Source organism: Gobius niger (genome assembly GCF_951799975.1).
Source record: "Gobius niger genome assembly, chromosome: 21".
Taxonomy (NCBI): Eukaryota; Metazoa; Chordata; class Actinopteri; order Gobiiformes; family Gobiidae; genus Gobius; species Gobius niger.
This window is the reverse complement of record NC_136872.1, coordinates 9,284,536-9,312,129: the sequence shown is the minus strand read 5'-3', so window position 1 is coordinate 9,312,129 and position 27,594 is coordinate 9,284,536. Positions and strand designations below refer to the sequence as shown.

General features: G+C 39.7%; 5 protein-coding genes across 5 annotated transcripts; 2 read left to right on the top strand and 3 right to left on the bottom strand.

The window, feature by feature from the left end:
* Positions 1 to 1,232: 1,232 nt before the first annotated feature.
* Positions 1,233 to 9,824, top strand: slc7a7 (solute carrier family 7 member 7). The gene is made up of 11 exons (XM_079580233.1): positions 1,233 to 1,408; positions 2,161 to 2,209; positions 2,958 to 3,562; positions 7,124 to 7,249; positions 7,426 to 7,570; positions 8,265 to 8,388; positions 8,485 to 8,588; positions 8,669 to 8,765; positions 8,837 to 8,986; positions 9,092 to 9,275; positions 9,391 to 9,824. Exons 3-11 carry the CDS (start codon positions 3,085 to 3,087, stop codon positions 9,456 to 9,458), a joined length of 1,476 nt encoding a protein of 491 aa, XP_079436359.1. The 5' UTR covers positions 1,233 to 1,408; positions 2,161 to 2,209; positions 2,958 to 3,084; the 3' UTR covers positions 9,459 to 9,824.
* A 102-nt stretch (positions 9,825 to 9,926) lies between these two features.
* Positions 9,927 to 13,752, bottom strand: oxa1l (OXA1L mitochondrial inner membrane protein). The gene is made up of 11 exons (XM_079580205.1): positions 13,631 to 13,752; positions 13,130 to 13,264; positions 12,963 to 13,058; positions 12,572 to 12,872; positions 12,332 to 12,475; positions 12,163 to 12,248; positions 11,919 to 12,083; positions 11,730 to 11,834; positions 11,465 to 11,627; positions 11,297 to 11,377; positions 9,927 to 10,152 (listed from the first exon to the last, which is right to left on the bottom strand). Exons 1-11 carry the CDS (start codon positions 13,739 to 13,741, stop codon positions 10,040 to 10,042), a joined length of 1,500 nt encoding a protein of 499 aa, XP_079436331.1. The 5' UTR covers positions 13,742 to 13,752; the 3' UTR covers positions 9,927 to 10,039.
* An 823-nt stretch (positions 13,753 to 14,575) lies between these two features.
* On the bottom strand, positions 14,576 to 16,740 carry LOC306980762 (E3 ubiquitin-protein ligase RNF19B-like). The gene is made up of 5 exons (XM_079580189.1): positions 16,721 to 16,740; positions 16,010 to 16,101; positions 15,801 to 15,901; positions 15,366 to 15,536; positions 14,576 to 15,279 (listed from the first exon to the last, which is right to left on the bottom strand). Exons 2-5 carry the CDS (start codon positions 16,092 to 16,094, stop codon positions 14,725 to 14,727), a joined length of 912 nt encoding a protein of 303 aa, XP_079436315.1. The 5' UTR covers positions 16,095 to 16,101; positions 16,721 to 16,740; the 3' UTR covers positions 14,576 to 14,724.
* A 4,423-nt stretch (positions 16,741 to 21,163) lies between these two features.
* LOC306980761 (E3 ubiquitin-protein ligase RNF19B-like) lies at positions 21,164 to 22,607 on the bottom strand. Its single transcript, XM_079580188.1, has 4 exons — positions 22,518 to 22,607; positions 22,315 to 22,415; positions 21,869 to 22,039; positions 21,164 to 21,780 (listed from the first exon to the last, which is right to left on the bottom strand). The coding sequence occupies exons 1-4, from the start codon at positions 22,600 to 22,602 to the stop codon at positions 21,214 to 21,216; spliced, it is 924 nt and encodes a 307-aa protein (XP_079436314.1). The 5' UTR covers positions 22,603 to 22,607; the 3' UTR covers positions 21,164 to 21,213.
* A 954-nt stretch (positions 22,608 to 23,561) lies between these two features.
* On the top strand, positions 23,562 to 27,572 carry LOC306980986 (ubiquitin carboxyl-terminal hydrolase 48-like; the record flags this gene model as incomplete). Its single annotated transcript, XM_079580532.1, has 13 exons — positions 23,562 to 23,592; positions 24,438 to 24,535; positions 24,611 to 24,707; positions 25,267 to 25,379; positions 25,453 to 25,523; positions 25,692 to 25,814; positions 25,883 to 25,978; positions 26,048 to 26,176; positions 26,341 to 26,469; positions 26,535 to 26,569; positions 26,702 to 26,736; positions 26,945 to 27,201; positions 27,567 to 27,572. Exons 2-13 carry the CDS (start codon positions 24,478 to 24,480, stop codon positions 27,570 to 27,572), a joined length of 1,149 nt encoding a protein of 382 aa, XP_079436658.1. The 5' UTR covers positions 23,562 to 23,592; positions 24,438 to 24,477.
* Between the last annotated feature and the right edge of the window lie 22 nt (positions 27,573 to 27,594).

Sequence of the window (27,594 nt, the reverse complement as noted above, 5' to 3'; positions counted from 1 at the left end):
CAGGGCAGAGATGGAGGGACAAAGGGAGCCATGTGAGAGAAGTTTGTCCACATGTGACGAGATGTGTCTTCATCCCAAAAAGGGAAAGTCATTTTAGAACATTTTGAGATGTCCAGGTGCTGAAGTGCAGGTGGGAAAGGGGAGGAGCTAGATGATCACAAAAGACAGCGCCGAAACCACCATAACCTCTCTGTCATTGATCATCACATAAAGGAGCAGTATTTGCACTTCTTCTAGGTCAAAGGTCATGTGGCATTTGGATTTGTGTAATTGCTTTAAACACACATCAATCATTTGAGAGTTTGCTCATGAAGTCAATTGGGTATTGACTATTTTTATTGGCCTGCCTTAGCATTTGTGAGCAACAAGAGACAAAAAGAAATGTCAAACTATTATAAAAATGAAATAAACATCACTTACTTGCATTATCTACTTTTCATAGTTTTTCCATTGTTAATTTATTCCACAACATTGAATTAAAGTGGCTTGAAAGTGAAATGCATTAAGAAATATAAAAGAATAAAAGTAAACAACCATTTTATTTTCATATAGGGAATTGTTCTTTCCTCTTGAGTTCCTGGTTGCCAAAAACAAAAGTTGCATGTAGCTTACATGTAGGTTACATTTGTATAACATTGACACATAAGGTGATTTATGTCTTGACCTGCCATATTTCTATCCACAAGGGGGGGATATAACCCTCCTTAAGGCTAAGCATTTGCTCATTCAGAGAGTAAATGGTCAATGCTTAGTTAGAAGAAACTTAATTATAGTGTTCTTTATTTTATTAATAGGTCCAATTTCCTTAGTTTGAATTATTTATCATGTTTGCCAGATATCAATACATCAGAAACTATGCAGGCTATTCTTTATATTCTAGCCTAAAAACAAATATTATCATCATCCAATTAATTATAGGCTACAGATGTTTAGATGGTTGTGTAGCTTATTACAGAGCCTATAATTACAAACGATGCTGTTAGTCTGATAAAACACAGATGACAACACTGGCGTGCGACGGGTGATTTTTTCCTGTGGGCCATGATTAAAAAGATTGGTTTCAGCGTTTAAAGTGCATGGTAATCTAATTAAGTATAAATAAGATGATGGCGAAACTCATTCAGCGCATACAATGGGAGGCAATTACCCGCCCCTCCCGCGCCTGTCGGGTCGTCTCCTTGGCAGAGAGAGAGACATAAAGCAAAGGGAAGCGCAAGTGCGTAAAAGCCACAGGTCCATCAGCTGAGGCGCGCACGGACACGTCAAGGCGAAGAGGAAACGGAGGACCACGAGGACGCATGGAGTGTAGTGAGTGAGACCTGACGGGCAGTAAGAGAGATACCAGTTTGAAGACACACGATTTTGACCACAGGGGAGGAAGAGCAAGACACAACGACACCTGGAGAGGGTATGCTAACTATAATCAACAGCTGTCTTCTGTTATGTCCATTCAAGCTGCTGAAAACAAATATAGATATATAGGCTAATAATGACTTGTTTTAGGAGCTTATTAACCTTCACTATCACAGTCATAAAAAAAAAGCAATAAAATGGGGATTGCCCTATAGCTATTTTGCCTCACTCAGATTTGTGTAGAAGTTTGGCTAAAGATTATAAATGTGTATAAATGAGTTATTTTAGTACTACTCACGTAAATACAATACATTGAGATAATTATTCAATGCAAGAAAAGTAATGAAAATGCTAAATTTGAGGAATATTAAGTGCATATGCTTTTTACCAGAACATAGCAAGATTTCACAGATTTGTTTTCCTTAGTTTTCCTTGGTTTACTACAGAGGCATTATTATGGTCTTCGAGAAAAACTATCAAACGTACATGAACTTTACTAAGAAAGTGCAGAAAGTTGACAATCTGGCTTTGACCTTTGACTTTGACTTCACTGCATCAGATAGGCGGCTGACACCGCAGAGTCGAAGAGAAACTTTCAGATAACAACCACTTGACTATCTGAATATTAATTGCCTTTGCTGTCTGATCTCTGATTAAGTTTCTGACTTTGAGTAACTTAAGGGGGACAAATTATCAGCTGCAACGAGTGGACCTTGCCCTGTCTCTGCGAGGGCCTCGCCTCTTACAGTCTCATGTTGATCACATGTAAGCAGGAACACTCACCTCTCCACTCTCTCTGCTTCACAGGTCCACGCTCCCGCAACACACTCACGTGCCACTACTCCTGCGCCGCAAGGTAAGGACACCACTCAGAGATGCTTGACTATTGTGTATCGTGTCAATATTGAAGGCTACTTAAAATCATTAGCCAGTTTGTTTTGACTTAGAAAATCATTTGACTTTCGTAGGTTTGATAAAGACCCCCCATTTATCCAGGTTTGAGTCTGGCTCAAAAGGTTTGGCTCGTGAATGTTATTGGCTGCATCAATTGAAAACCTGGTGTCCTATTTTGTTCAGCTTATCCGTAATTTGGTGCAAAATATTTAGTAGCCTAATAATCTATCAATTGCTATTCGCAAAGCCACGTCACAAATCAGCACCACGTCTTCCACATGTTGATGAATAATGAACTTTGGATAACATGTGACCGGCCACGATGCTGACAAGTAAGAATCACTGCTTTTGAGTGAGAGTCAGTGGATTTTTTTTGTGTTGATTACTCATCCATAGGTAGACCAAAGGGGTTACTAACAAGATCTGCTAGTATTTTCAGGCATGTGGCGCGTGTTTGCTCCTCTGCCTCTTGCTCTGTCAATACACTCAAGCTTAAAAGGCCATTTGCCGTGCGACTTAATGGCACAGCGATATCCCGAATGCTTTGCACGGAGTGTCCCTTTGCGTTAGTGTGACATGTAAATGTGCTTGTTTTTGATTAGATTTGTGTCTGATTGCTTCAACGCAACTATTTACCATAGGATAACTAATTGCCATGGCAACAACACCCCCCCTCCCAACCTGACCTGTTTTCTGTTTTGCCTCCACAGATGACCACAGGCGATGGCAGATAACCAGGGATAAATCACAAGAGGGATTGGAAACTAATTCTCAGGCTGAACTTTTTGTGTGTAAATATATATATATAAGAATTGTAAAGTGAGACTATTTTGGACAATGGCATCCGAAAGCTTGACCACAAATGGCGGCCCTTCGTCTGAGAAAACTGAAGGGTCGGGGGAGTCGATGAAGCTGAAGAAGGAGATTTCCCTGTTAAATGGCGTGTGCCTCATCGTGGGGAACATGATCGGCTCGGGCATTTTTGTCTCTCCAAAGGGCGTCCTGATCCACAGCGCGTCGTATGGCCTGTCTCTGGTGGTGTGGACCGTCGGGGGTATCTTTTCTGTTTTTGGGGCTTTGTGCTACGCAGAGTTGGGGACCACCATCACCAAATCAGGCGCCTCCTATGCCTACATCCTGGAGGCTTTCGGGGGGTTTATGGCCTTCATCCGACTGTGGACTTCGCTGTTGATCATCGAGCCCACAAGTCAGGCAGTCATAGCCATCACCTTCTCCAACTACATGGTACAGCCCATCTTCCCCACCTGTATAGCGCCCTACGTCGCAAACCGGCTCCTGGCAGCGGCTTGTATATGTAAGTACCCTCTTTTGGTCTTTACTACATACTAAAATGAATCATCCAAATCGTCTATGGCTATAATACTTTTAAGACATAGCACGTGAATGTCTCTCAGATTAGAGAAGTGAAATATGGTGACAAAGCTGTGGTCAGCAATTGAAAAAGGAACTAGAAACCTTAAAACGCTATGTAATTTGGTCTAGCTAAGGGAAAAAGGTCTGTTGTCCTCAGTACATGTTGGGTGTTGCATGGGTCTAGTATCATCATGACTTTAGGCTCAAGAAACAGCATGAATCTCCTCAAATGAACAACTAACCTTTCTGGATTAATACTGTCCAATAGGTCACATTCACGTGACATCACAACTTTCGAAAGAGCCTGTGGTTTAAAATTGAGGCGGAGGGCGACTGAAAATTCCACGTTGGTGACATTTAGTTTTTGGCTAATATCACTGTCATTACTGGGAGACTCCATGTGATATAGAAAATGTCTCAAAGTTCATTGTCTTCTCGGTCGGCTCATGTAAACTAAGGTCCAATTATTTTTCTTTGAAAGATGTGATTATGGCCAGTTAAAGACTTTCTGCCAAAAAATATTACGGTGGGTTCATGAATCCAATCACTACCAAATACTGATGAGGTTTAATGATTTTCCGTTTCTCTACCATAGAGTTATATTGGCCACTGCCCTCCATCTGAGATTATGACATCTTCAAATTTTTGAACCTATAGGTTTTATTATTATATTTTGCGTTATATATCACATCTGCCCAGGACTTAAATAGATAATAAACAAACAGGCCCCAATGAACAGTTTCAGTTCACGGGACCATGGTATAAGCGGGATGATGCACTCCGAGGTGTCAATAATCAGAATAACTGGACTCCGCGGAAGCAACCTCTGCGTCGTCCAGTTATTTCTGATAATGGACACCTTGTCGTGCATTATTGCTTACTTATTATGTTATTATGAACTTATTATTTTACTTATTATTATGAGACCGTTTTTGTTTAATGTAGATTCTCCCAGAAAAATCAACACTTACTATAGTTACCACCATGGAATTTTCCTGCCCAACCGCCTCAATTTTAAACTATCGGCTCTTTAGAAAGTTGTGATGTCACGTGAACGCCACCTATTGTCCACCTGTCTAACTGTTAATGACTAGTTCTAAAATATCATCCAGTAATCAAGAAGCCACAATCACACTAGACTTTCTTTTTTCCCCCTCTTTTCTCGGAAGTGCCTCGATTAAACAGTCAAGATAAATTATATTGCCCCTGGTTGCAATAAATATCTCTCATTCATCCACCCACACACACACTCGCACTCACACATACACACGCACGTGAAAGGCTTCCGCATAGAACAAACAGACTCTTGTGGTGATAAAAAAGTGCTGGAGAAAGGCTGAGAACACTGATAGCTTTGAAGTAAAGTCCGATTCACCGTCAGACTATGACCTGGGCAGCACACTGCAACTAAAAAAAACACACCAAAAAGTTATTTTTAAAGGCACACTGCGCAACATATTGGACTGTACTGTAGCCAAAACAAAACATGCCCCTAGTGACCACATAGACGCAGAACATTTGTTGTGGGTAATCAAAGAATGGATTTGGATGAGGACTTATTTAACTCTCATATATAGCTGTGTTTAGTCGACATCTCCATGGCGACACTCTGGAGACGTACCCACTCCTGGTAAAGTTACAGTCAGGTTTTAGGAGGTGAGCCGCTCACAGCTAACACATGTATATTTCAACAATATGTGTAATGTGTGTAATAAAAATGAATGCTTGAACTTTATTCTATGTATTGGGTAGAATGTTACGCGGTGTGGCTTTAATAAATGCCAGAAGAAAATGTCCAAATCATCACTATCTGCGGTTCAGTTCTTACCTACTTTTTTCTTCTGAATTCAGGATGAATGAAGTCCAGCTGAGAATGACTTTTCACAGGGAGCAGTATTAGTGGAGTAGTAATAGAGTAGTATGTGGTAAACGCAGTAATATTAGGTTCAGTGTGGTGGAAAAAATTCATTTCATTCATTCATTCTTAATATGAATTCAGCAAACTTGTATAGCTCGTTTTATAGTGTTGTTTTATCATTCATTTATTGGTTGTTCTTTTATCTAATTAGATAAGTCCACCAAGGTGTGACTGCACAACTGGCGACTGGCCCTTCCTTCTCCCCTGCACTTCCAGACACCCTGTGTTGGCTATCCTCCCCTCTTTCCTCTTCCCTTTCCCACTGCCTCTCACCCGTCTCCCCTTACAGTATCCACACAGCACCTCTCCGCTTCTGTGTGGCAGCGTCCTTCCACTGCTTGTGTTATCGCTGACTCCCTGCCGACTTCTGACTTGTTATGATCGTCTCCCTGTCAGTGTTGTGGAACCCGATAGCCTTGGGCTCGCTGTGGCTGCTGTTTTGGTGGTCAGCGTGTGTACATGTTGGTGACTCATGTGGGGACTCAAAAGCGTTGCCCGTTTTCGCCCGTTTGTCAGAACTTAATTTCCTTGTGACCTACAGCAGAGGTTTATAGATCATTGACAACATGTACTAGAGGAGAGATAAGGGATCAGTTGGGTTAAGGTTGTGGGTAGGCTCCAGAAAATGAATCAAAGTCTTTGTCCTCACAAAGCACATTAACCAGCCTGCTGTGTATGTAGTTAGGGTGGATGGTGGAGGATGATGTCAAGGATAGTGAGCTGATGAGGGCAGTGAGGAGCCATGTCTGGACTGTGATATTACACTAGAGTCAGTGTAACCTGATTATAAAGTATTTCAACATCGTTCATCCTCTATCCACTCGGATTCTTATTGAGTTAGAAACTAGGTTTCAAAATGTAGCATTTTTCTTTCTTTTCAAATCTTGTTACAGTTGACCTACATATTTCAGTGAACTGTATTATGTTTCCAAAATACAGAAGTATCTACTTACTAACAGTTGCCTCACTGCCTTTCTACTTTTCATTGTTACATATTTACATATTGTCACTTCTCATGGATATAATAATGAGTCATATTCCATCCATGATTCACTAGTATTGTATTAGTTGTTATGTTTGAAATAGCTGGGGTTTGAAGAACAGTATTTGTTGTCTGTTCATTGTAATATGTCAATCTATCTACTTCTCAATATTCTCATGCTCCAGATATTACATTTTTCAATTCAAAACCAGGCTCATACATGGCTCATAGTAAAAAGGCCGCACTCAGACACAGACATACATCATTGAACACGTCATGTTTTTTCAAGAACAGCAATAGTGGAGTTTATTTTCTATTCTATATCTTTTCTTTCTGTTGCTAATGGATCAATCAGGATCACTCCAAACAGAGTCACAGCCGCTCCAAGTTCTCAGCTGTACCTGCGTGGCCCTATGTGTGAAATCTGTTTCCTGCACTAAAAACAACAGGCCGGTCTGCTTTAGTCAGCATCAGTGTTTCCTTAGATCAGCCACGGAAAGCCACTGACACAGAGCAAATGTCACAGCTGAGAGCGCGATTGTCCGAGTGGGACTCTTTCTACAACGTGTTAAACTACATGTCGTGTCTCTTCTGTGTCGTAGGTTTGCTGACCTTCGTCAATTGTGCCTATGTGAAATGGGGCACCAGAGTTCAAGACTTCTTCACATACGCCAAAGTTATAGCCCTCATTGCTGTCATCATCACCGGCCTGGTCAAGCTCGGACAAGGTGCCAATTTGACCATATTATTTATTCATTTACCATTATGAGGTCATGGTCATCACTCTTCCTGTTTTTTCTTGATGTGTGGATGTTTTTTTGGACAACTGTGGAGCGGCTTTTTAATTCCGTTGTGCACTGTGCAATGACAATAAAGGGATTCTGATTCTGATTTTGATTCTAAGGCCATACGCAGAACTTCGAGGGGCTCTTCGACGGCTCGTCCCGGGACCCTGGGGGTTTAGCTCTGGCCCTGTACTCTGCACTGTTCTCCTACTCTGGATGGGACACGCTCAACTTTGTCACTGAGGAGATCAAGAACCCAGAGAGGTACTATATGAACTCATAGTCTGTAATATTAAGAATGGACTGAGGGAGCGAGCTGAAACTCACTTTATTTACAATAGGGGACAATAAAAACAGTGAAAGGTTAAAATTTGGACGATGTTAAGAGTAACACATGGAGGTACGGATGACAACCCTGTGATCAATTATTACTTAAAGAGGCAAAAAACTTCAATCATTTTCTTATGGTTTCAGGGTCAGCCAAATGTGCTGCATAAAACAGATGTATTTATATGGCACATTTAAAAACAACTGTTATCGACCAAAGTGCTTCACAAAAGGTCTACAAAATGATTTTTCTTCTTCTCTGACAGTGATCACGAACAATTTCTTTATCTATGATTCGCAATTGTAATTATAAATAATTACAAGTTCTAGTTTGGCTCACATATGAATTGCAAACGGTATGATGGCTGACATTTCTGAAACCTTGTTGTAATTTACTTTTCAAGACGGGAATAGTTTTGCGTTTATCAAAAAACTGACGACTATAAGCCAAATGAACCATGGGCACTTGTGACTGTGTTCTCAGGGAGATTTAGTGACAAATATTCAACTAATCCCAGACCCAACCTTTTGCTCACCTAAAGCCTTTGACCTGTAGTCCTGTGAGGAACCTCTGTGCCCCCTGTTGACTCATGCTCTGCTTCCCTCTGGTGGCTGTTTCTCTAAACTACAGGAATCTCCCTCTGGCCATCGCAATTTCCATGCCCATTGTGACTGTGATCTACATCTTGACCAATGTGGCCTACTACGCCATCCTCCCCATGAACGCTATCCTGGACAGTGATGCAGTTGCTGTGGTTCGTATTAAGATAAGAAAATGCCTCTGTGGCCTCATTAGTCTCATGATGAGGATGAAGTAAGATTGTGCGTTTATGTTACTTTTTATTTACCAGACATTTGCAGACAAAGTGTTCGGTGTCATGAACTGGACTATTCCTTTAGCAGTGGCCCTGTCCTGCTTTGGCGGCCTCAATGCTTCAATTTTGGCCTCTTCCAGGTGAGCAACTACTTTTACTTTGTATATGTCGGTGTATATACTGTATATATGTTCAGATTTAAACTGTTTGTCTTGCGCAGGCTGTTCTTTGTGGGCTCCAGGGAAGGCCATCTACCCGACTGCCTGAGCATGATCCACGTCTTCCGCTACACTCCGATCCCTGCTCTGCTTTTCAACGTAAGCCAATCAAAAATACAAGCCTTATTTTAACGATTACATTTTCTGTATTAATCTCTGTGTCATTACAGGGAGTCATGGCGTTGATATACTTGTGTGTAGAAGATGTCTTTAGACTTATCAACTACTACAGCTTCAGCTACTGGTTCTTTGTGGGTCTCTCCATTTTGGGGCAGCTGTATTTGCGCTGGAAACAGCCGGACCGCAAAAGACCACTCAAGGTAAAACTGCACTGATCCCAACATATACTTATTAAAACATGTGTTGATTTGTTTTGTAGGCCTAATGTTGAACAATGAGCCAACGTTGTTTTTCTCTTCCTTCAGCTCAGTCTGTTCTACCCGATCATTTTTTGTTTCCTGACCGTCTTCCTGGTCGTGGTGCCACTTTACAGTGACACCATCAACTCTCTCATTGGTATTGGCATCGCTCTGTCAGGGGTGCCGGTTTACTTTCTCTGCTGCTACACTCCAGCCTACAAGAGGCCACTGTGGCTGAGGAAAATGATTGGTTAGTTTAACTCATTCACTGAATAATACTAAATGACTGTAGAATAATGTTATTGTATGAAGTTAGGGTCTTTGTTCTCCACTCTGTACTAATATTTATGCTAATATGTTTGCAGCCAAATCGGGGATCTTGATTCAGAAGGTGTGCTTCTCTGTTTTGACTGAAATGGACAAAGAGGAGTAGGACAACTGTGACTTCTACTGAATGTGCAAAATACTAAAAATACCAAACACTGGCCGCGAGTCGACCTGCTCTGTGACTCCTCCCGGACAGGACGTTGAAGACCCAGCCGGGTGCTTGATTACCTTTTTAGGACAGAGATGTACATATTAGTGGAAATGATTTAATTGACATCTTGTAGCATTTCAACTAATGAATCCAAGAAATGTTTTCATTCTCCCTGAAAAGGAGCAGGACATGAAAATGGGCAACTTCGTGTACAACTTATGGCACTGCTATTTCCACATGTGAAGGAAGGGCTATTTTTTTTTACATGTGAACTTTTTCATAAAGAACTGTTAGGATGTGAATATATCAGACTTTTCAGCTGCAAACATATTTATAATAAATGACTTTAACAATATTATTGTGTCTTTTCTCTTGAGGGATCAATGGAGCAAATGGTAAATCAATGCAAAACAACTAGTGATAGACATAATTTTATTATAATAGTACAGAGATAATCAGCCCCTTATCTTTGCTCTTTGAGCCATAAATATTTACAAAACAACATTTTTGCTAAATTACAGGACTTATTTACTGTTTCAACCCAAAGTGTCTTTCCATGGCTTCGTCTTGCTGGTGGATGACTTTCCTTTGGGAGACGTTGCTTGGTTTTGCTGCAAAGGATTATGGGTGAAAGTCTGCCTCAGTGGACCTGAAAAACAAATGCAACCAAAATAAATATTGTAGAACATCTTGTGTAAGGAGACGCATTACCTCGTCCCAGTACAGTTTGCTTTAGTCAGTAAAGTAATGATGATTGTGATGACTGAGTGATTGTTTTCCCTGCCAAAGTAATCTAGTACTCTAGATGCTTTTTCACTACAATAACTCATTACTTCAGGTCATCTCCTCCCATCTCACCAAAGCCTGATCCCAGTGCGGCCGTGGCCACGGAGCAGGCACTTGTACCTGAGCAGCAGAGGGAAGAAGCCCCTGTACAACTTTACATCTGAAGTTTTGTGTTTACGTCGTAAAAGTAGGTTATTTGCCTTATTTTTGTCTGCTTTTTAAATGTGCATTATGCAACCTTTTTTGGGGGGAAAAGTAAATAATGCTTATTAATGCATAATTAATGTGTATCTGACTTTGTAGTGAACCAGTTGCTGTATGCCATCATGGCATCTTAACTTTCAATCCTTGTGGCCTCTAGGATGCTCCAGGACCATTGTTTTTGGAAAGCAAAGGTACCAGGCTTACCATCCATACAGTCACTGCATCAAATATGCACTAATAGACTTTCTCTTTCACATCAAAAGTTGCAAAACACACCTTTTTAAAATGTTGCCATTTCAATGTTTCATATTGTGGACTGTTTGTCAGTATAAATGCGTAAATAAAGCTCGGAAAAGCTGATTCATTGCGCTATGATTTAGGCATTTCCTGATAACAAGCAGTTTAGATTTAGCTTCTACAGCAGCTCGAAATTAAGCTTTCAATGTCAGAAAACATTCATGTGAGGCTACCTCGATACAATATATGCAGATGTTTGTTAATGGTAACGCAGCAGAACTCTAATGCATTACTTTCATTAAAAAAATAGCATAGTAAAGTAACAAGTTACTTTTCCAGAGGAGTGACGAGTTGACTTCACTGGCTACTTTTGAAAGTAATGCTACTCAACACTGATTGTGATGCAAGAACGATATAGATTTTCTAATTGTAAATAAACATCAGTGAAGAAATTTGATTTTTGTGTTAACAAAGTTGGTTTACAACTCATTCATATACTCTTTCAAGTGGTATTATTAGACAATTATTAAAGCAAGGATTTTTTTAAGCCAGTAACAAGAGTCTACCTTTAGCAGCAAGGTCAAGGTGATTTTTAATTCTCCGCTCCCGCTCTGCCAGCTGCTGGGCCAGCTGAGCGTTCTTCCACCCTATTTAACATAAAACAGTATAAGAATGGATTTATAAAACGCCTTTTATGCTTTTAAAATGCTTATTGTATTATTATAAAGTATAACCTTTCTTCAGGCTTTCAATAAGGCCCTCATTTTCAGGGACAGCAGATTGAGGGTGTTTGATTCTCTCTGGGATCCTCAGCTTCTCTCTGATCAAAGGATGCTTGAGCAAAGCCACTTGACCCAAAGAGAAACAGTTGGAGGTCAGCCAATAGGTGAACACGGCCTACAACAAGACCATACGGGTTTTACAAATGTGCATAACCAAGTGTTAAAAGCTGAAAACAATGACACCAACAGCAAAACAATGCGCCAGTTAAGAACTTACAGTAGGAAAGTTAATGGTCATGGGGAGGATAACAAAGGGCATTATTCTAAGCACAGTCTTCATGGCTTTCAGATTTGGGTTGTCGATACCCGACTCTGCTCCCAACTGTAAACAATTAGACACAATTATTACTTAAATATTATACCATTTAATATGCCTAAAAAGCTACAGTCCATAACAAAAACATACCTCCAGAATAAAAAACATGGTTCCTGTGACAACTACAGGCAGAATATAGAAAGGGTCTGCAATAGTGAGGTCTGGGAACCACAGCGCTCCTCCAGTCTGCATGCTTGGCACTGGGAGATATGCCATCTTCCTCAGTGCGATGAAGAAAGAGATGAAGATAGGTGCCTGGGGAAAGAAGAATACAAAAATGCATAATTCACAAAACAGTGAAAACCAGGCATGTACAAACTGCATCTAAACTGACCTGCACCACGGGGATCAAGAAACCACGCAGAGGGTTAACATCATGCTTTTTCTGGAATAAGTTCAATTCAGAGTAGGCTTTGGCAACTGCAACAGAAAACAACATGATTTTAAAGAGAAGCGCAGCAGATTTCATGCCCAGCCTAGTGTTGCAGGAACAAAGAACATACAGTCGAATTTGTTTCCACTCTGTTTCGCTTCATTCATTCTGTTAGTGAGTTTGGTCATCTCTGGCATGACGTTATTCAGTTTGGCTGCTTCTCTCTGGCCTTTTACAATAACAGGAAACACTAAACAACGAGCCAAGACGGTGCCTATGGAAGAAAAAGATAAAGAAACAATTAGAGAAACAAATGAAAGAAATCAAAGACTGGTCAAAGTAATGTTAAGTTTGATAAATTTCGATTTACCTACAACAATGGCCCCCCACCACGGCAAACCAAGATTCAAATGCATGAACTCCAGCAGGTTCTGGACAAGTCCCACTGGAGTGCTAGCGCCCAAACCCAGCTCTGCCAGGGTGGCATCTGGAGCCACAGCCTGCAGGATGTCCATGGCAGTGGGAGCAGCATCAGCCACCTGCTCTGTGATTGGCTGCGTGAGGAAAGGAGTGGGGTCAGCTGAGACATGCTCAGGGAGCGGGGTTAGAACTGCTTGAGCCGCCGCGATGTTTACTTCTGGAGCTGCCACAGACACAGCCTCAACTGTCATCTGAAAGGCATAACATTGGTCAATATAGTATTACATCAATGTGGTTACATGATGAAAACAATGTATAAGATTGTGTTTGCCGCACTGTACCTGTTCAGCGATAGGTTCAGCAGGGGAAACAGGGTTAGTCTGAATGACTTGAGCAGCTTCAAACACAGGAACAGATTCCACTGTGTCAACGGGGATCTAGAAGTATAAAAGCAATAAATCAAACTATGAACTGACAAAGTGATACGGTGTTGTTTAGTCCCATTTACCTGAGTGCTATTGTGTCGCACAGCCACAGCGCTGACCCACAGGAACTTTCCATTGTGCCTTCGAGCAAGTAGTGTTTTGGACACGGGGCTCCTGCACTCGAACACTGTGTGCAGGCGGGACTTCTGAAGCAAATGCTGCAAGAACACAAACACATTAACGCGTATTACGTTATTGCATCAACCTTGAGCTTATACAACCGCTCTTACATTAGCCCCCCATGGCATACAGAGCCCTCAGAATTTGCTATCAAGTTGTCGAAATAAAAACATATTGCAGAGTATTAGGACGGACTAGGAGAAATGATGACTCCACTTGGTGCTAAACATAGCTTCAAACACTTACAGTCATTAATACACATGATGTAAGTTCCCCTGAGGTGCGCTAGTGTCAAAGTCACGCACACACGCCGAGCTCTCGGTGAAGCCGTGAACGGGGAATAAAGCCGTAATGTCAAAGGCCCCGGACAAGGAACAAAACACGAGGCAACAGAGAAGACTTACTGGGGGTGCGACGTCTGTAAACAGATTGATGCCGCTCTTTGTTTTCCTACTTTCTCGCAGAAAACACCTCACTATGCAGCCCGGAGTCACCCCACTCCTGAAGGCCGCCATGTTGATTATGAAGCCTACGGTAAGCGCGAAGGGACAAAACTCACTATGCGAATATTTTTGCTCAATACTTGAACGAATTCAAAAGTAGTGAAAAACTATATTACACATTATAGAGGCCAAGTATAACAGCGTGTTTGATAACATTCATACGTTTCTATATTGATAATAATGAATCATGGTCGGTCATACAAGACAAAAATATAACCTACCTACAAAATGGGACATTGTTAATTAATCTCTTTCATTAACAGCAGAACGAACAACTGTATGGTGCGTTCCAGTTAATCAACCTTGTTATGTTTTTTTTTTGAGAGTTAATATAGTGTTTTATTAAGACACAACTGCTCCCAGTCAAGATGTAAGTACATATAATCATACAGTGTCCCCTTTTTAAATTTAATATCAGTATACAATAGAGAGTTCACAAAGATTAAAATCAATGGAAAAAGTACAAACATTATTTGAACATATTAGTACACTTGTTATGTGCATCACACAGAATGTAAATAGTTTAAAAATCTTTTGAGACTATGATAGCAGCATCTTGAATGTGATATTTGTAGTATATGTGCTCTGATTTGAAAATGGCACAAAAACGTGGGTTGTCAAAATCTACATGAGGACACAAGCGTCTTTCACTTTACATGAACATGCCAATGGAAGTAGCAGACAGTCAATTTATGTTCATTTCCAAACTGACTTCAGCTGTAAGATCTGGAAACCCAACATTTGGGTCTCATTCTGCAAAACAAAATATAAACAAGGCTGTATTGAGTAGTTGAGGCAGTCTGATTTTGCAAAGGATTTATTAACACATTTTACTCACAGAGTCTTCATAAGGGCTAAATATAAACAATTTTTACATCAGTCACAATTATTTTGAAACTTGTTAATATATCAACATCACAACTGTTGTACATGATCAATGTTTGGTTACGAATAGGCCATGTTACTGAAATATTTACAAAACATCTTGCCATTAATCAGTCAAACTCAGCTCTTAACCTTCTCATTCTCATTCGTCTGTATTGTTGAAGCACTCTTTGATGTGCAGACACAACATCCCCCCTTTCTCTTCTCGTGCCCTCTTTATTGAGCACTGGGATTGAGGTCTGTCTTGGGGCCACTCCACCTTGGCAGAGGATGAAGGGTGTACTGGTTCTGCTACATTTAATTTTTGCTTTCAAACAGATAAAACAGAACTCAAGACGGCAACGAGGACAATGAACATTTTTACAGTTTTTTCTGCTATGCTCCACTATAACACCGCACTCAGGACAGGCCCGCACAGACGGGCAGTTTGTGGCATCTCGTACTTGAGGCAGATCAATGGTTTTACATGTCTGCAGAAGCTCCAGGTTCTTGTTGCTGCAGCCGTCGTTGTCACAGCGGTCAGAGCGTGGGCCGCGGCCTTTCCACTGCTTCAGACACTGCCAGCAGAACTGATAAGCCCGCTCCTGGTCAGCAGAGCAGATGAGGCACTGGACACACAGGTTGGTCAGGTTTTTCCTCTCAACATTAGTTTTACATTTAGGACACTGTTAGAAAAAATAGAATATGGATTTAATAATTTTAAAATCTTACAGTAAAAATGTTGAAGTAAAAAGGCCTGCGATAGACTTACAGGCTGAATTTCGCTGCCCTCCGCTGCAGCAAGGCGAGCTATGTTCTCCTCAAAGTACTGCATCTCCTCAACGGTCAAATCAGCCAATCTCCGCACCTCTTGGTAAGACCAGGGCTTATTGCATTTAGTTGTTCCATGCACCAATGCAGGGCACTTGAATTTAAAATTACCCTTGAAAACAAATCATTTTATTAAATTATAGCATTAAAAAAATAATATTCTTCATGCACAGTCACGGACAAATAAAAATTTTTTTTCCTTATCTCTAACCTTAAATTTATAATTTAAAAAAATCATAATGATCTCCTGTTATATACATAGTTGCATGAATAAAAACAAAGTGGAGGACAGTAGTTTTATGCACAGTTGATTCCACTATGTCAGCACACGACTGGGTGAAGATGGAGTTGAATTTAACAAATGACTCATAATCACCTGGTCCAGTTGATGGCGGCAAAACTCTGTAAGAGAATCTGGTGTGACTGCGTGACCACAGGACATCTGTGCCTTTAGAGGTCCATCTTCATCTTCTGCAGCTGAATTAATAAATGTAAGCATGTATGTTGTCATTCAATTTATTCACCAAAATGTAATGGGTGACATCTTCCTCTAATAGTCCTTTTAATTTAATAAAACAGGCTTACAGAATGGATCCAAGTCATCCCTCCCACTGACAAACACCAGTGTGCTATCTAAGGGGTCATAGCTCCGCTCTGGAATATCCTCCATGTTAAGGCTGTATAAACAAAAGAAGAGCAAAGTGAAACAAAGTGAAAGCAGGTCAACTTAAGATGGTTCTGGGCTGGGGGTATTTTCCAGTTATGCAAGTGAAACAAAGTCGCCGCCATGATTGTTTTGAAACCACAACCAAAAATATATCAATCTGTATTCAGTAATCTATGTTTATGTACAAGCAAACTCTTAGTTATGTCCCAGAAAAAGTTCGATATATTTTTCCACACCTTTTGACTATCATTCTTATTTATATATGTCTCCTACTATGGACAGATGTTTAGTGTCCAGCTAGAATTTGAAAACAAAAACTTTCTGTATTACTTATATATGTAATTCATAGGTAAATATTCTACCTATATTTTCCTCCAATCTATGAATTCCTCCAATTCATATATTGAAGGAAATCCAACACATAGATTAGATTTCCTCCAATCTATGAACTGGAGGAAATTGTTGCAATGCTCGATAGCCTATGTTAAAAAAACAAAAAAAAAAACAATCTAGACAATCTGTTTATATCTGTGTTTTGTGGATTTGCTGAAGGGGCAATACTAGACATGTCGACCCAGTAATAAATAAAATTGTTCAGCCTAATAAAGTAGAAACAAAAAGTATCTTACCTTAAAGTCACTGCGCATTGACTGCTGTGTCTTCCTTTAACTGCTCGCTGAGACCTTTGTGCTTAACGCAGATATCAAGGCTCCACCTGTTCCTGGTTCTACTTGTTTGGGCATAATGCTGCGCTCGCGCTTTTTAGAACTCGAAAGTGAAAGTAAAGAAAACGCGGGTAACTGTTGCGCTGCTCGACAGGGGAAGTAGAATTTTGTTGGCCAAACCTGACCCTCCCTCTGCTCCGTTACTATGTTGTTATTTTTGTGTGTGTGTGTGTGTGTGTGTGTGTGTGTGTGTGTGTGTGTGTGTGTGTGTGTGTGTGTGTGTGTGTGTGTGCGCGCGTGCGTGCGTGCGTGCGTGCGTGCGTGCGTGCGTGCGTGTGTGTGTGCAGTTCAGCACGAGTGCTGTGTTGTGTTAAATGGTTCTTTGTTACAGCTTAATTGTATCTCTCGTCTAGGCCACTTGTTTATATGTTGACAAAGCTACACGTGCGCATGCGTATTTGATCTATAAATAAAAGTTGTGATTAATGTCACTCTCCAACTAAATAGGCTGTAACAGACCAGCGAAATGTTTAACCATGATGATATTTCTGAAACTGTAGTCTTTGAATGTGGTAGTAGTAGGCTAGTATAAGTTTACACCTGAACTATTATTAATAGTTATTAATGCATTATATCGTGGTTAAAGGTGCATTATGCAACTTTGTGGAAAAAAAAAGAAATGTCAGTGACCCAGTGGCTGTATGAATGGTTCGCCCGGGATGCTTTCCGTCCCAGTGGCTTCTAGGACACTCTGGAACCAGGAAGGAAACTCAGAAAGTTTTTAGGGGGTTTCTGGTACTCTCAAAAAACAATCGATCCTGGAGCGTCCTAGAGTCCACAGGGATTGAAAGTAAAGGCTACTGGGACAATAAAGTATACAAATAAACACCAAAAATTGAGTGGCATCAATGGCGCACGAATATCAAGTTTTTGCATTAAAGGTTCCACAATGCACCTTCATCATTCATCATCTGTCATTTAAAGAGGGGGTATTATGCAAAATTGACTTTTTCAAGCTTTACATCATGTTATTATGTCATGCCCTCATTAAAAACATGCCTGAAGTGTTGCCTTGGCACATTCACGTATTTTTGAGTAATCTGTAAAAACTCTGGTGGCGGCCATTTTAGGGATAGGTTTGCCTGAGTCCTCCTAGGAACGCCCCCACCTCCTGGAGACGCCTCCGAGCTTTCGTCACCAGCCGAGTAACCAACCACTGCTCCTCAGCAGAACCCCCTCCCCACTGATGCCACAGACAGCGTGTGGAGGGGCGTGTCGGAAAGTGTCAGAGGTTCTTAAAGAGACAGAGGCCTATTTCAAGACATTCACTACAGCCATTTTGAGAGAGCAATTTTATACAAAGCAGTTATTCTAATTTACTGCATTTACAGACCAACAGAAGGTTTCGTCATTATTGTAGTGTGCTATAGACTGGTGCTATGTGATTGAAAAAAGCATAATACCCCCTCTTTAAATGTTGCTTGTTCTGGCACCAATTTGTTTTCCTCTCTGTGCTGATTATTAGACCTGTTTTCCTTCTTGAAAATGTCAATAATTGGCACCAGTATGAGTCGTGGCGTCGCTGGAATATTTAGGAAGAGTTTAGATACACTTCATATTTCAGGTACAAAACCGTTACAAACAGTATTTCTAATACTTTTATATTTAACGAAATATCCACTCAGTTCAAACTAAAGCGTGGTATTGTTTTCATGATGAAAGAGTTAAACTGGTGAGGATCTTCATTTGATTTGAACATATTTTAATCAACAGAAAAGCAATTTGGTGCCGAGGAAAACATCTTTGAGGTAATGATGTGGTCTTTTAATGTATTTTTGGCTATAGTACGTTATATAAGAATCATTTTTATGTCTATACATTGATGTGACTAAACTTATATCTGTTGCACACCTCGCTAAATGTGGCACAAACAAAATTAAAACAAAAAAAGGATTACTGTAGGCCTACATAATCTAATATCACAACTGTTTTCATGTGTTTCAGATCCCATTCTGCTTATCTTCTCATGTACATGAAAAGTAAGTTCATTATTAAATATTTTGCCTGTGTTGTGTAGTTATCACTCTGAAGAACATCTGTCACACCGACTCTCCCCGAGGATGAAGAGTTATTTGCATAGCACCTTTCCCACTCCTTTATTTAAGCAAAACCAAGTGAAAAGTTGTGTATAGTGATATACAGCATTGAAACATGATACATAATACATAATCACTACGTACCATGGGATGAGTCTGATGTCCAAACAAAAAAATGTAGTGTCAGTGGTTTATTTTTCAAGATTTGCTTTATACCTAAGTACAATTGTCAAAGTTTACTTCCAGTGTCTCTTTTCCCTACTGTACACCAAAACAAAGGTAAAGATAAACAAGAAGGAATAAACTTGACAAAAGAGCAACATTTTTCTTCTTAGTGCCAACAACAAATAATATAGAAATCACTGGAAATTTCAAAACACAAAATATAGTAAACAAAGAAACTGCAATGAAAATGTCTAGTATTACTGTGTGTGATATATTCTTTCTTTATTCTTTATTCAGACTCTAGGTCCATAGTATAAAAAATACATATATATAGACAAGCGCCAAACGCCTTCGGTGCATCTAAAAAGCCCATTAAAATGGAAGAGTTCTTTCTTACATACATTTGTACAGTCTCCTTTAATCCAAAGATGCATAATTCAGTTCCCAGTTTTGCTTTGAATCCAAACTGGTTGTCAGTTGTCCCAATAAACTGACCGAGATGATCAAGCAGTATTTTCTCCAGGACTTTGGACAACACACTCGCTAAGGCTATTGGCCTGTAGTTGTCCAGGCTCCCCACTTTACCGGCTTTGTCCTTAACGACCGGCACTACGGTGACTGAAAGCAATGAGTCAGGCAACAGTCCATGGGTCATGAACCCAGAAAAACATAATGCCAGCAGTACAGCAGCCTTTGGGCTGGCATATTTCAAATGCTCTGCACTGATATTGTCCAGGCCAGTAGACTTCTTATCAGCCAGATGAGCTACATCTTGTTGGACTTCACGTGGGGTAATAGTCACTTTTTCTCTGTTTGAAACCCTTCCCACCTTAAAGGGATCACTTTTGACACAAGTAAATAAGGCACAGTAATGCTGCCTCCACTGTTCAGCTATATTATCAGCTCCAGAGACTCCCTGTACAGTACTTGGCAGTGAAGTATTTACCTTATTCACCCCTCGCACTTCATTCCAAAAACCAACACTATTATTCAGTAGCAATTTTTCAGCCATAGAGTCTGCTCTCATTTTTTGTTCCCATTTTGTAATATACCGTATAGCATATTTACACCTTGCACTGGTTAGCTTTTTATACTCTGTTACAGGCCCAGCTCTTGGTCTTCCAGCTAGTGCCCAGATCTTACACCCTTGCTTAGCTTCACTGTAATGTGCCGCTACATGCTTATTCCAACTTGGCTTGTTATTTTTAGGCTTTGTCTGTGTAGAGTATGGGCTACTACTTTGCCAGATGGCATCAACAATACACTCATACATAACACACAAGTCTTTACAGTGAGTCTTGTCAATACAATTAACATCAGTGCACAAAAAAGCATGTCTGGGAAGATTTATATTGCTCAAAAGAGTGTCAGTTACAGAGCAGTAGGTCATAAGATCATCTGTTGACATTTTGGCCCAGATTAATTTGTCTTTACTGCTCTCATTAGCTCTCTGTATCAGCTCAGGAAGACCATCTACATTCAGCAACATGACAAATGGTATATGATCCGTAAAAAAACGTTCATACAGGATTTTTACAGATTTAAGAACAGCATGTGCATCAGCAGTACTAATGCAATGGTCAAGCCATGACGTTGTATGCCATGCTTCACTTATATACGTATAACTGTCTGATGGTAGTAGCAATTTACTGGACAATGAAAGGTTGGATTCTACACAGAACTGCAGCATATGCCTGCCAAACAAAGAATGGCGATCTGAGATATCTGCATTCATATCTCCTACCACAAAAATACACTGATGATCATTAATAAAAGAGTTTATAAAACCAAGTCTATTCATATAATCATCTTCATTCTGAGCACATTCATATGGCGTATATACATTTAGAATGACAAAAACCTTATCTCCCATATTGCACCAATCAACTCCTGTTCTGATCACTTTTAACACAGAGTCCAGTTTCTTATGGCACAGAATGGCTACTCCCCCAGCAGTGTGTCTTCTCGCCATGCCTAGCGTTAGATCCACTGTGGACTCTCCAGCTCCATAAAAAAATTCATTTATAGTTTAAATGCACCAAGTCCTGCATGGACATAAATGTTTCTGCATTTATATTCAGTTACATTTAGTAGGATTACTCATTGACTACCTCCACAACACTCAATAGTTGCATAATGGAAACGCACATTTTGTGTATATATTGAGTGTTACAAAGGCTTTCCTGGAGTTTCTCTCTAATGAAGTATTTGTCTCAATAATCTCATTTCCTCTCCGTCTCTAGGTAAGCCTAGTTCTTCAAACATTCTCATTTGTGCAGCCATGACATCATCTCTTCGCCTCCTATTTCTGTCTTTATTCCACACTGGGATTGAGGTCTGTCTTGGGGCCACTCCACCTTGGCAGAGAATGTATGGTGTACTGGTTTTGTTACATTTCTTTTTGGTTTTCAAACAGATAAAACAGAACTCAAGATGGCAGCGAGGACAGATAAGGTTTTTACAGTTTTTTCTGCTATGCTCTACTATAACACCGCACTCAGGACAGGCCCGCACAGAGGGGCAGTTTGTGGCATCTCGTACTTGAGGCAGGTCGATGGTTTTACATGTCTGCAGAAGCTCCAGGTTCTTGTTGCTGCAGCCGTCGTTGTCACAGCGGTCAGAGCGTGGGCCGCGGCCTTTCCACTGCTTCAGACACTGCCAGCAGAACTGATAGCCCATCTCCTGGTCAGCAGAGCAGATGGGGCACTGGACACACAGGTTGGTCAGGTTTTTCCTCTCAATATTAGTTTTACATTTAGGACACTGTTAAGAAAAAGAGACACAAACATAAATTCAGATTATTGTGAAGAATGACAATTTGAACTAAAATAGGACCACATTATATACTTACAGGCTGAATTTCGCTGCCCTCCGCTGCAGCAAGGCGAGCTATGTTCTCCTCATAGTACTGCATCTCCTCAACAGTCAAATCAGCCAATCTCCGCACTTCTTGGTAAGACCAGGGCTTATTGCATTTAGTTGTTCCATGGACCAATGCAGGGCACATGAATTTAAAATTACCCTTGAAAAAAATAAAAGCATATTGTATTGTAAGTTTCCAGATGTGAATAAAATAAATAAAGCATGCTGAGACCATTGCACTAAACCAAAGCAACTAACTAAAATGACAGCCCAGCAATGAGTGTTATGCACAGCTGCTTCCACTAGATGTCAGAACATGACTCTGTTATGAACTGCATTAATGGACTATAAGCATATTAGACTCCTCTCTCTGACACCCTGAACTATTCACACATCGACTCAGATGGATTAATAAAGCATTCTGATTCTGATTACCTGGTCCAGTTGATGGCGGGACCACGCTGTGAGAGAATCAGGTGTGACAGCGTGACCACAGGACATCTGCGCCTTTAGAGGTCCATCTTCATCTTCCTCAGCTGAATGAATAAATGTAAGCATATATAATCATTATCATGTGTCCTGAAATTGCATGACTTGTTCCTCTATGAGTCATTTTCATTTAATAAAAATAGGCTTACAGAATGGATCAAAGACGTCCTTCCCATCAACGAACACCAGGGTGCGATCGAAGGGATCATAGCTCTTCTCTGGAATATCCTCCATGTTTACAGGCTATAATACAGAACAAGAGCAAGTGAAAGCATGTCAACTGAAGACCAGGGGATTTTCCATCTACTGAGTGCACAAGTGAAACCAATGCCATAATTAATCTGAAACCAAAACAAAAATATATCTGTAATATATCAAATAGTCAATGTACAAACAAACTCATAGATTTTGTCCCAGAAAAAAGCATCTAAAATATGGACACACTGGCATTTCTGTTTGAATGCAATGTAACTTATATCTTTGACTATTCTTCTTCTTTGACAAAATATTTATCCTATAGTGGACGAGATGTTTGAATTTGAAACAAACAAACAAACCAAAATCTTACAACACTAATAAAAATAGGCTAAAAAATAAGATTTATTAATCTGTGAATTGGAGGAAATTGTTGCAATGCACTGTGTGTTACTTATGTTCACTTCTCAAGTTAAGTCTTGGCTGAAATCGAAACAGGAATGTGCCCATGTGTAAACAGCACTGAGTTTATGTGTGTGTAAATGATTTATAGGTAAGTTTTTAGGATGAAATGGAAAATGTCACTGTAGTGTAGAAAGGCCATATCATGGACTGGAGTTGAAAATTTGCACCAGCTATAAACTCTTTTTGCATAGCCTCAGTTACAGGCTTGTTTTGTACTATGTTGAATTGCAATGTCCCTGTCAAATGATCAATAAATAAAAAAATAAAAGTATGCTCTGGTGGATTTGTTGAGGGAGACAATATGCAGACCCTGAGAATTGTTCTGCCTAATAAAGTAGAATAAAAAAGTCACTTACCTTGTCCCACTTGAACTGCTGTGCTTGTGCTGAGCCTTCCTCTCTTCTTATGCTGAAACCTTTGTACTGACAGTAGAGATCATGGCTGTGTCTCTTGTGGCCACACCTGTTCCTGTTTCTACTTCTTTTGGGCACAAGGGGGCCCTCGTACGTACTTATGAGAACTCGAAAGTGAAAGTAAAGAAAAAGCGGGAAACAGTTGCGTTGGGTAAGTAGAGATCTGTTGTGGATATATGACCAAACCTGACCATCCTTCTGCTCTGCGCTCTCTCAAAGCTGTTTGTGTATGTTACTGTGTTGTTCAGCTCGGGTGCTGCGTTGTGTAAAATGGTTCTTTGTTACTGCTTAATAATATAGGCGACGGTGCTTGAATAGCTCTCGTCTACATGTTTATAAAAGTTAACCATAAGATGCTACACTACACGTGCGCATGCGTATTAGATCTCTAAAAAAGTTGGGATGAACTCTAATGCCACTCGCCAGCTAATAATAGACCAGAGAAATGTCTAACCATGATATTTCTGAAACTGTAGTCTTTGAATATGGCAGACAAGTAATAGTAGAAGCATATAGTATTATTAATGCATTATACGATGGTTAAAGGTGCATTATGCAACTTTGTGGGGGGAAAAAAGTGACCCACTGGCTGTATGAACGGTTACCGGTGGCCTCTCGGACGCTCCAGCACCAATTGTATTACGGTAAGTTTTTTTTAATGTTTCTGGTAGGTTTTCTGGATGGAATGTATTTGTAACCATGGAAACAGCTCCATCCACAGTGAAAACCTACCACAAACACTAAAAACAATTGGTCCTGGAGTGTAGAGACCACAGGGATGGAAAGTAAAGGCACCATGGTACAGCCACTGGGTCACTGAAAGGTCTATTACGCACAAAAATGAAGTTTGTTTTCACATAAAAAGTTCCACATTGCGCCTTTAAACACAAGTCATTTATATGCTTAAGTTGCTTGTTCTGGCACCAATTTGTCTTATACCTATTGTTTTCCTCTCTGTGTTGATTAGTACTAGCTCTGTTTTTTCCGTCCCGACAGACCTGTTTTCCTGCTTTGAAAATGTCAACAAGGCACCAGCATGAGTCATGGTGTCGTGGAAATATTTAGGAAGGGACTAGATACACTTCATATTTCAGGTACAATACAGTTACAGTTTTTATATTTAACAAAGTATCTTAAAGTACCATATTGTATTGTTTTTGTGTGTTCAGATTATCACGGGCTGGTCAGTCCAGGCCTTACCTGCTATCTAAATACTGTCCTACAGGTGCTTTTCATGACGGAGGAGTTTAGAGACCAGATTAAAAGGTTGGTACAAATCAGTGTTCATTTCGTCGACAAAAATATTGAGTCTTTATTTTAGTCAAAGTGATATTTTTGACGACTAAAATTGGACTAAAACTAAATTAAAAGTTTTTCATGAGACTAAAACTATGACTAAAATGTCCAGATATTTTAGTCGACTAAAATAAGACTAAATAAAAATGAAAGGGAGAGACTGAAATCATCCAAACTTCTATTGATGATTGTCTGAAAGAGCCTCAGATCATGTAAATTCACACCAAAGGAACAGCTCTGAGCTTTGTTCATGTGGAGCAGCTCCATGAAGCAGAGGAACAAGATTAAATATGATTATAATGAATATTATCAATGCAAAGTCGAATAAATTCGGCTTAAATTTAGTCGACTAAATTTACTTGCAATTTTAGTTGACTAAAACTAGACTAAAATTGAATTACATTTTCGTCAAAAGACTAAGACTAAAACTAAATTAAAATATGTTGTCAAAATTAAGACTGGTACAAATGTCTCTGTCTCTTGTATTTTTATGAATGAAATGTAACTTTATTGTCCTTGTGTCTCATAGATGCGTTCCGGATGTGAGGACTCTTGACTCACACCTGAAGGACTTTTTCACTGAATTAGAGAAGAAAAAAACCAGGACTCATCGCATCACGCAGATACTGGGCATTGACGATGGTGATATACAGCAGTTCAATATAACAATACAGTAGAAAATAACAACTCATTCACTGATCCATTTTTACTACAGTTTATGAGCAACGAGATGCTGCTGAATATTTTGAAAAGGTCTTGCGTTTGACAAGTCCAAAAGCATCTAGGGTTTGTATTTCATTTCATACTGCATATCTGGATTGTGGGGCAAGATTATAATCAAATAACAAGGCTCCAAAAGATCACTCAAAACAAAACCTTGGATAACATTTGTGGACAATCATGAATACTTCTCTCATTATTATTCATTCATGCTTCATAACTTTATATAATCAGATATTCAAAGGGGAGCTGAATCACGTGACCAAATGCTACGAGTGTAAAAACCAAAGTGATGCGCGGGGCTTTTTCTGGATCCTGCCATTGTCTATAAAAGAACCACACCAAACCTTCAAAGTGGTACTGCACCTTAACTTCAGTACTGATGTCTCTGTTTGAGAATAGTGTTAATGATTATCTTTTTGCAGGACAGCGGTTTGGAAGAGTTTTTCTGCGATGAAAAAGTCGATGGTGAAAACAAAATGTACTGTGCCAAGTGTGATAAAAAGCAGGAGGCAATCATTGTACGTATATGTCTGTTGTTTACGCAGCTTCAAAGATCATTTGTTCAAAAGCCATTCACTTGTGTGCAGATGTGTGAGATGACGCAGCCCCCAGATGTTCTCACACTCCTGCTGAAGAGATTTCACTACGACTACGAGCTCAGACGAAATGTCAAGCTACGCTGTGAAGCTGAAGTGCCCCTCACGTTACAAATAAAGGTCACTTGAAACGTCTATAATACTGAAGTTCACCTTAGAAGTCCAGTTTTTAGTTATTAAAAGTATAAACAATCAGGCTTACTAGAGGTTTTGCATCCACAGGAATTATTGTAGTTTAACATATGAACGATCAAAAACCTGAAAACAAATGTATTTTATTTCAGGATTGTACCTATGACCTCTATGCAATGGTTAAACACTCTGGGAATCTGTCTGGAGGCCATTACACTGCAAACATCCTCTCAGTTGCTACTAAAGAGTGGTATTGTTTTGATGATGAAAGAGTTAAACTGGTGAGGATCATCGTTTGTATTATTATTATTACCTTTTTTTTGTATTAACATATTTTAATCAACAGAAAAGCAATTTGGTGTCGGGGAAAACACCTTTGAGGTAAATGTATGGTATTTTTTATCAAACGGTTGTATTGTTGGTTATGGCACATTATATAAGAATATTTTTTATGTCTATACATTGGTGTGCCTACCATAAACAAATATCACAATGTTATCTCATGTGTTTCAGATCCCATTCAGCTTATCTTCTCATGTACATGAAAAGTAAGTTCATAGTTACATATTTTTGCCTGCATTGTCTAGTTATCACTCTGAAGAACATCTGTTATACCGACTCTATTGAGGATTAAAAATAAAAACACTTTTTAACATAATTATATCACTACAAAGCACTATATAACTGCATACAGTAATATAACCATGATATCTGATTGTCCATATGTGAGACTTGTGTTTATAATTACAGGGAGAGGAAGAGATCCTGAAAACGCCACTGAAAATGGAGAGGAAGTTCTAAACTCAGGCGATGAAGCTAAAGAGACAATGATGGAGGCGCGCTGGAACAGAGAGGATGAAACTCAAGAGGATGACAGGAAAAAAAGGACTGAAACCGTGAAGGACATCATCGGATTACCCTCATCACAGTCACAAATAAAACTATCGAACTCAAAACACGCCGTAGTGCAGTATGAGCAGAACTCGAACAAACAAGTTTCCGACAAGAAAACAGTGAGCCATCAGGATACATATGAGAGCGTTAATAGAAGCGAGTATTCTCCCAAAACCCGCAGAAGATTAGATCATCCAACAGTTTTACCCAATAAATCAACTAAAAGCACAAAAAAGCCTCAAGCCTGGAAATGATACAATTTGGCCAGACAGTGATTTACAGTAGTTATTGAATCTTTCATTGTACTGTTGTAAAGGGATAACTTAAAAAAAACTAAATGAAAAGGCTGTTACTGTAAAGTACTGTATGTGCATTCCCGAATTGTGCTGTACTTTTGTATTGTTTGACTAGTTAAAAGTCAGATTTGATTTTTCTAAATAAATTTTGTAACAATTATAAATGCAACATTCTTTGGTAAATTCAGGTTTAAACTTTATTTAAAATGCAAGCTT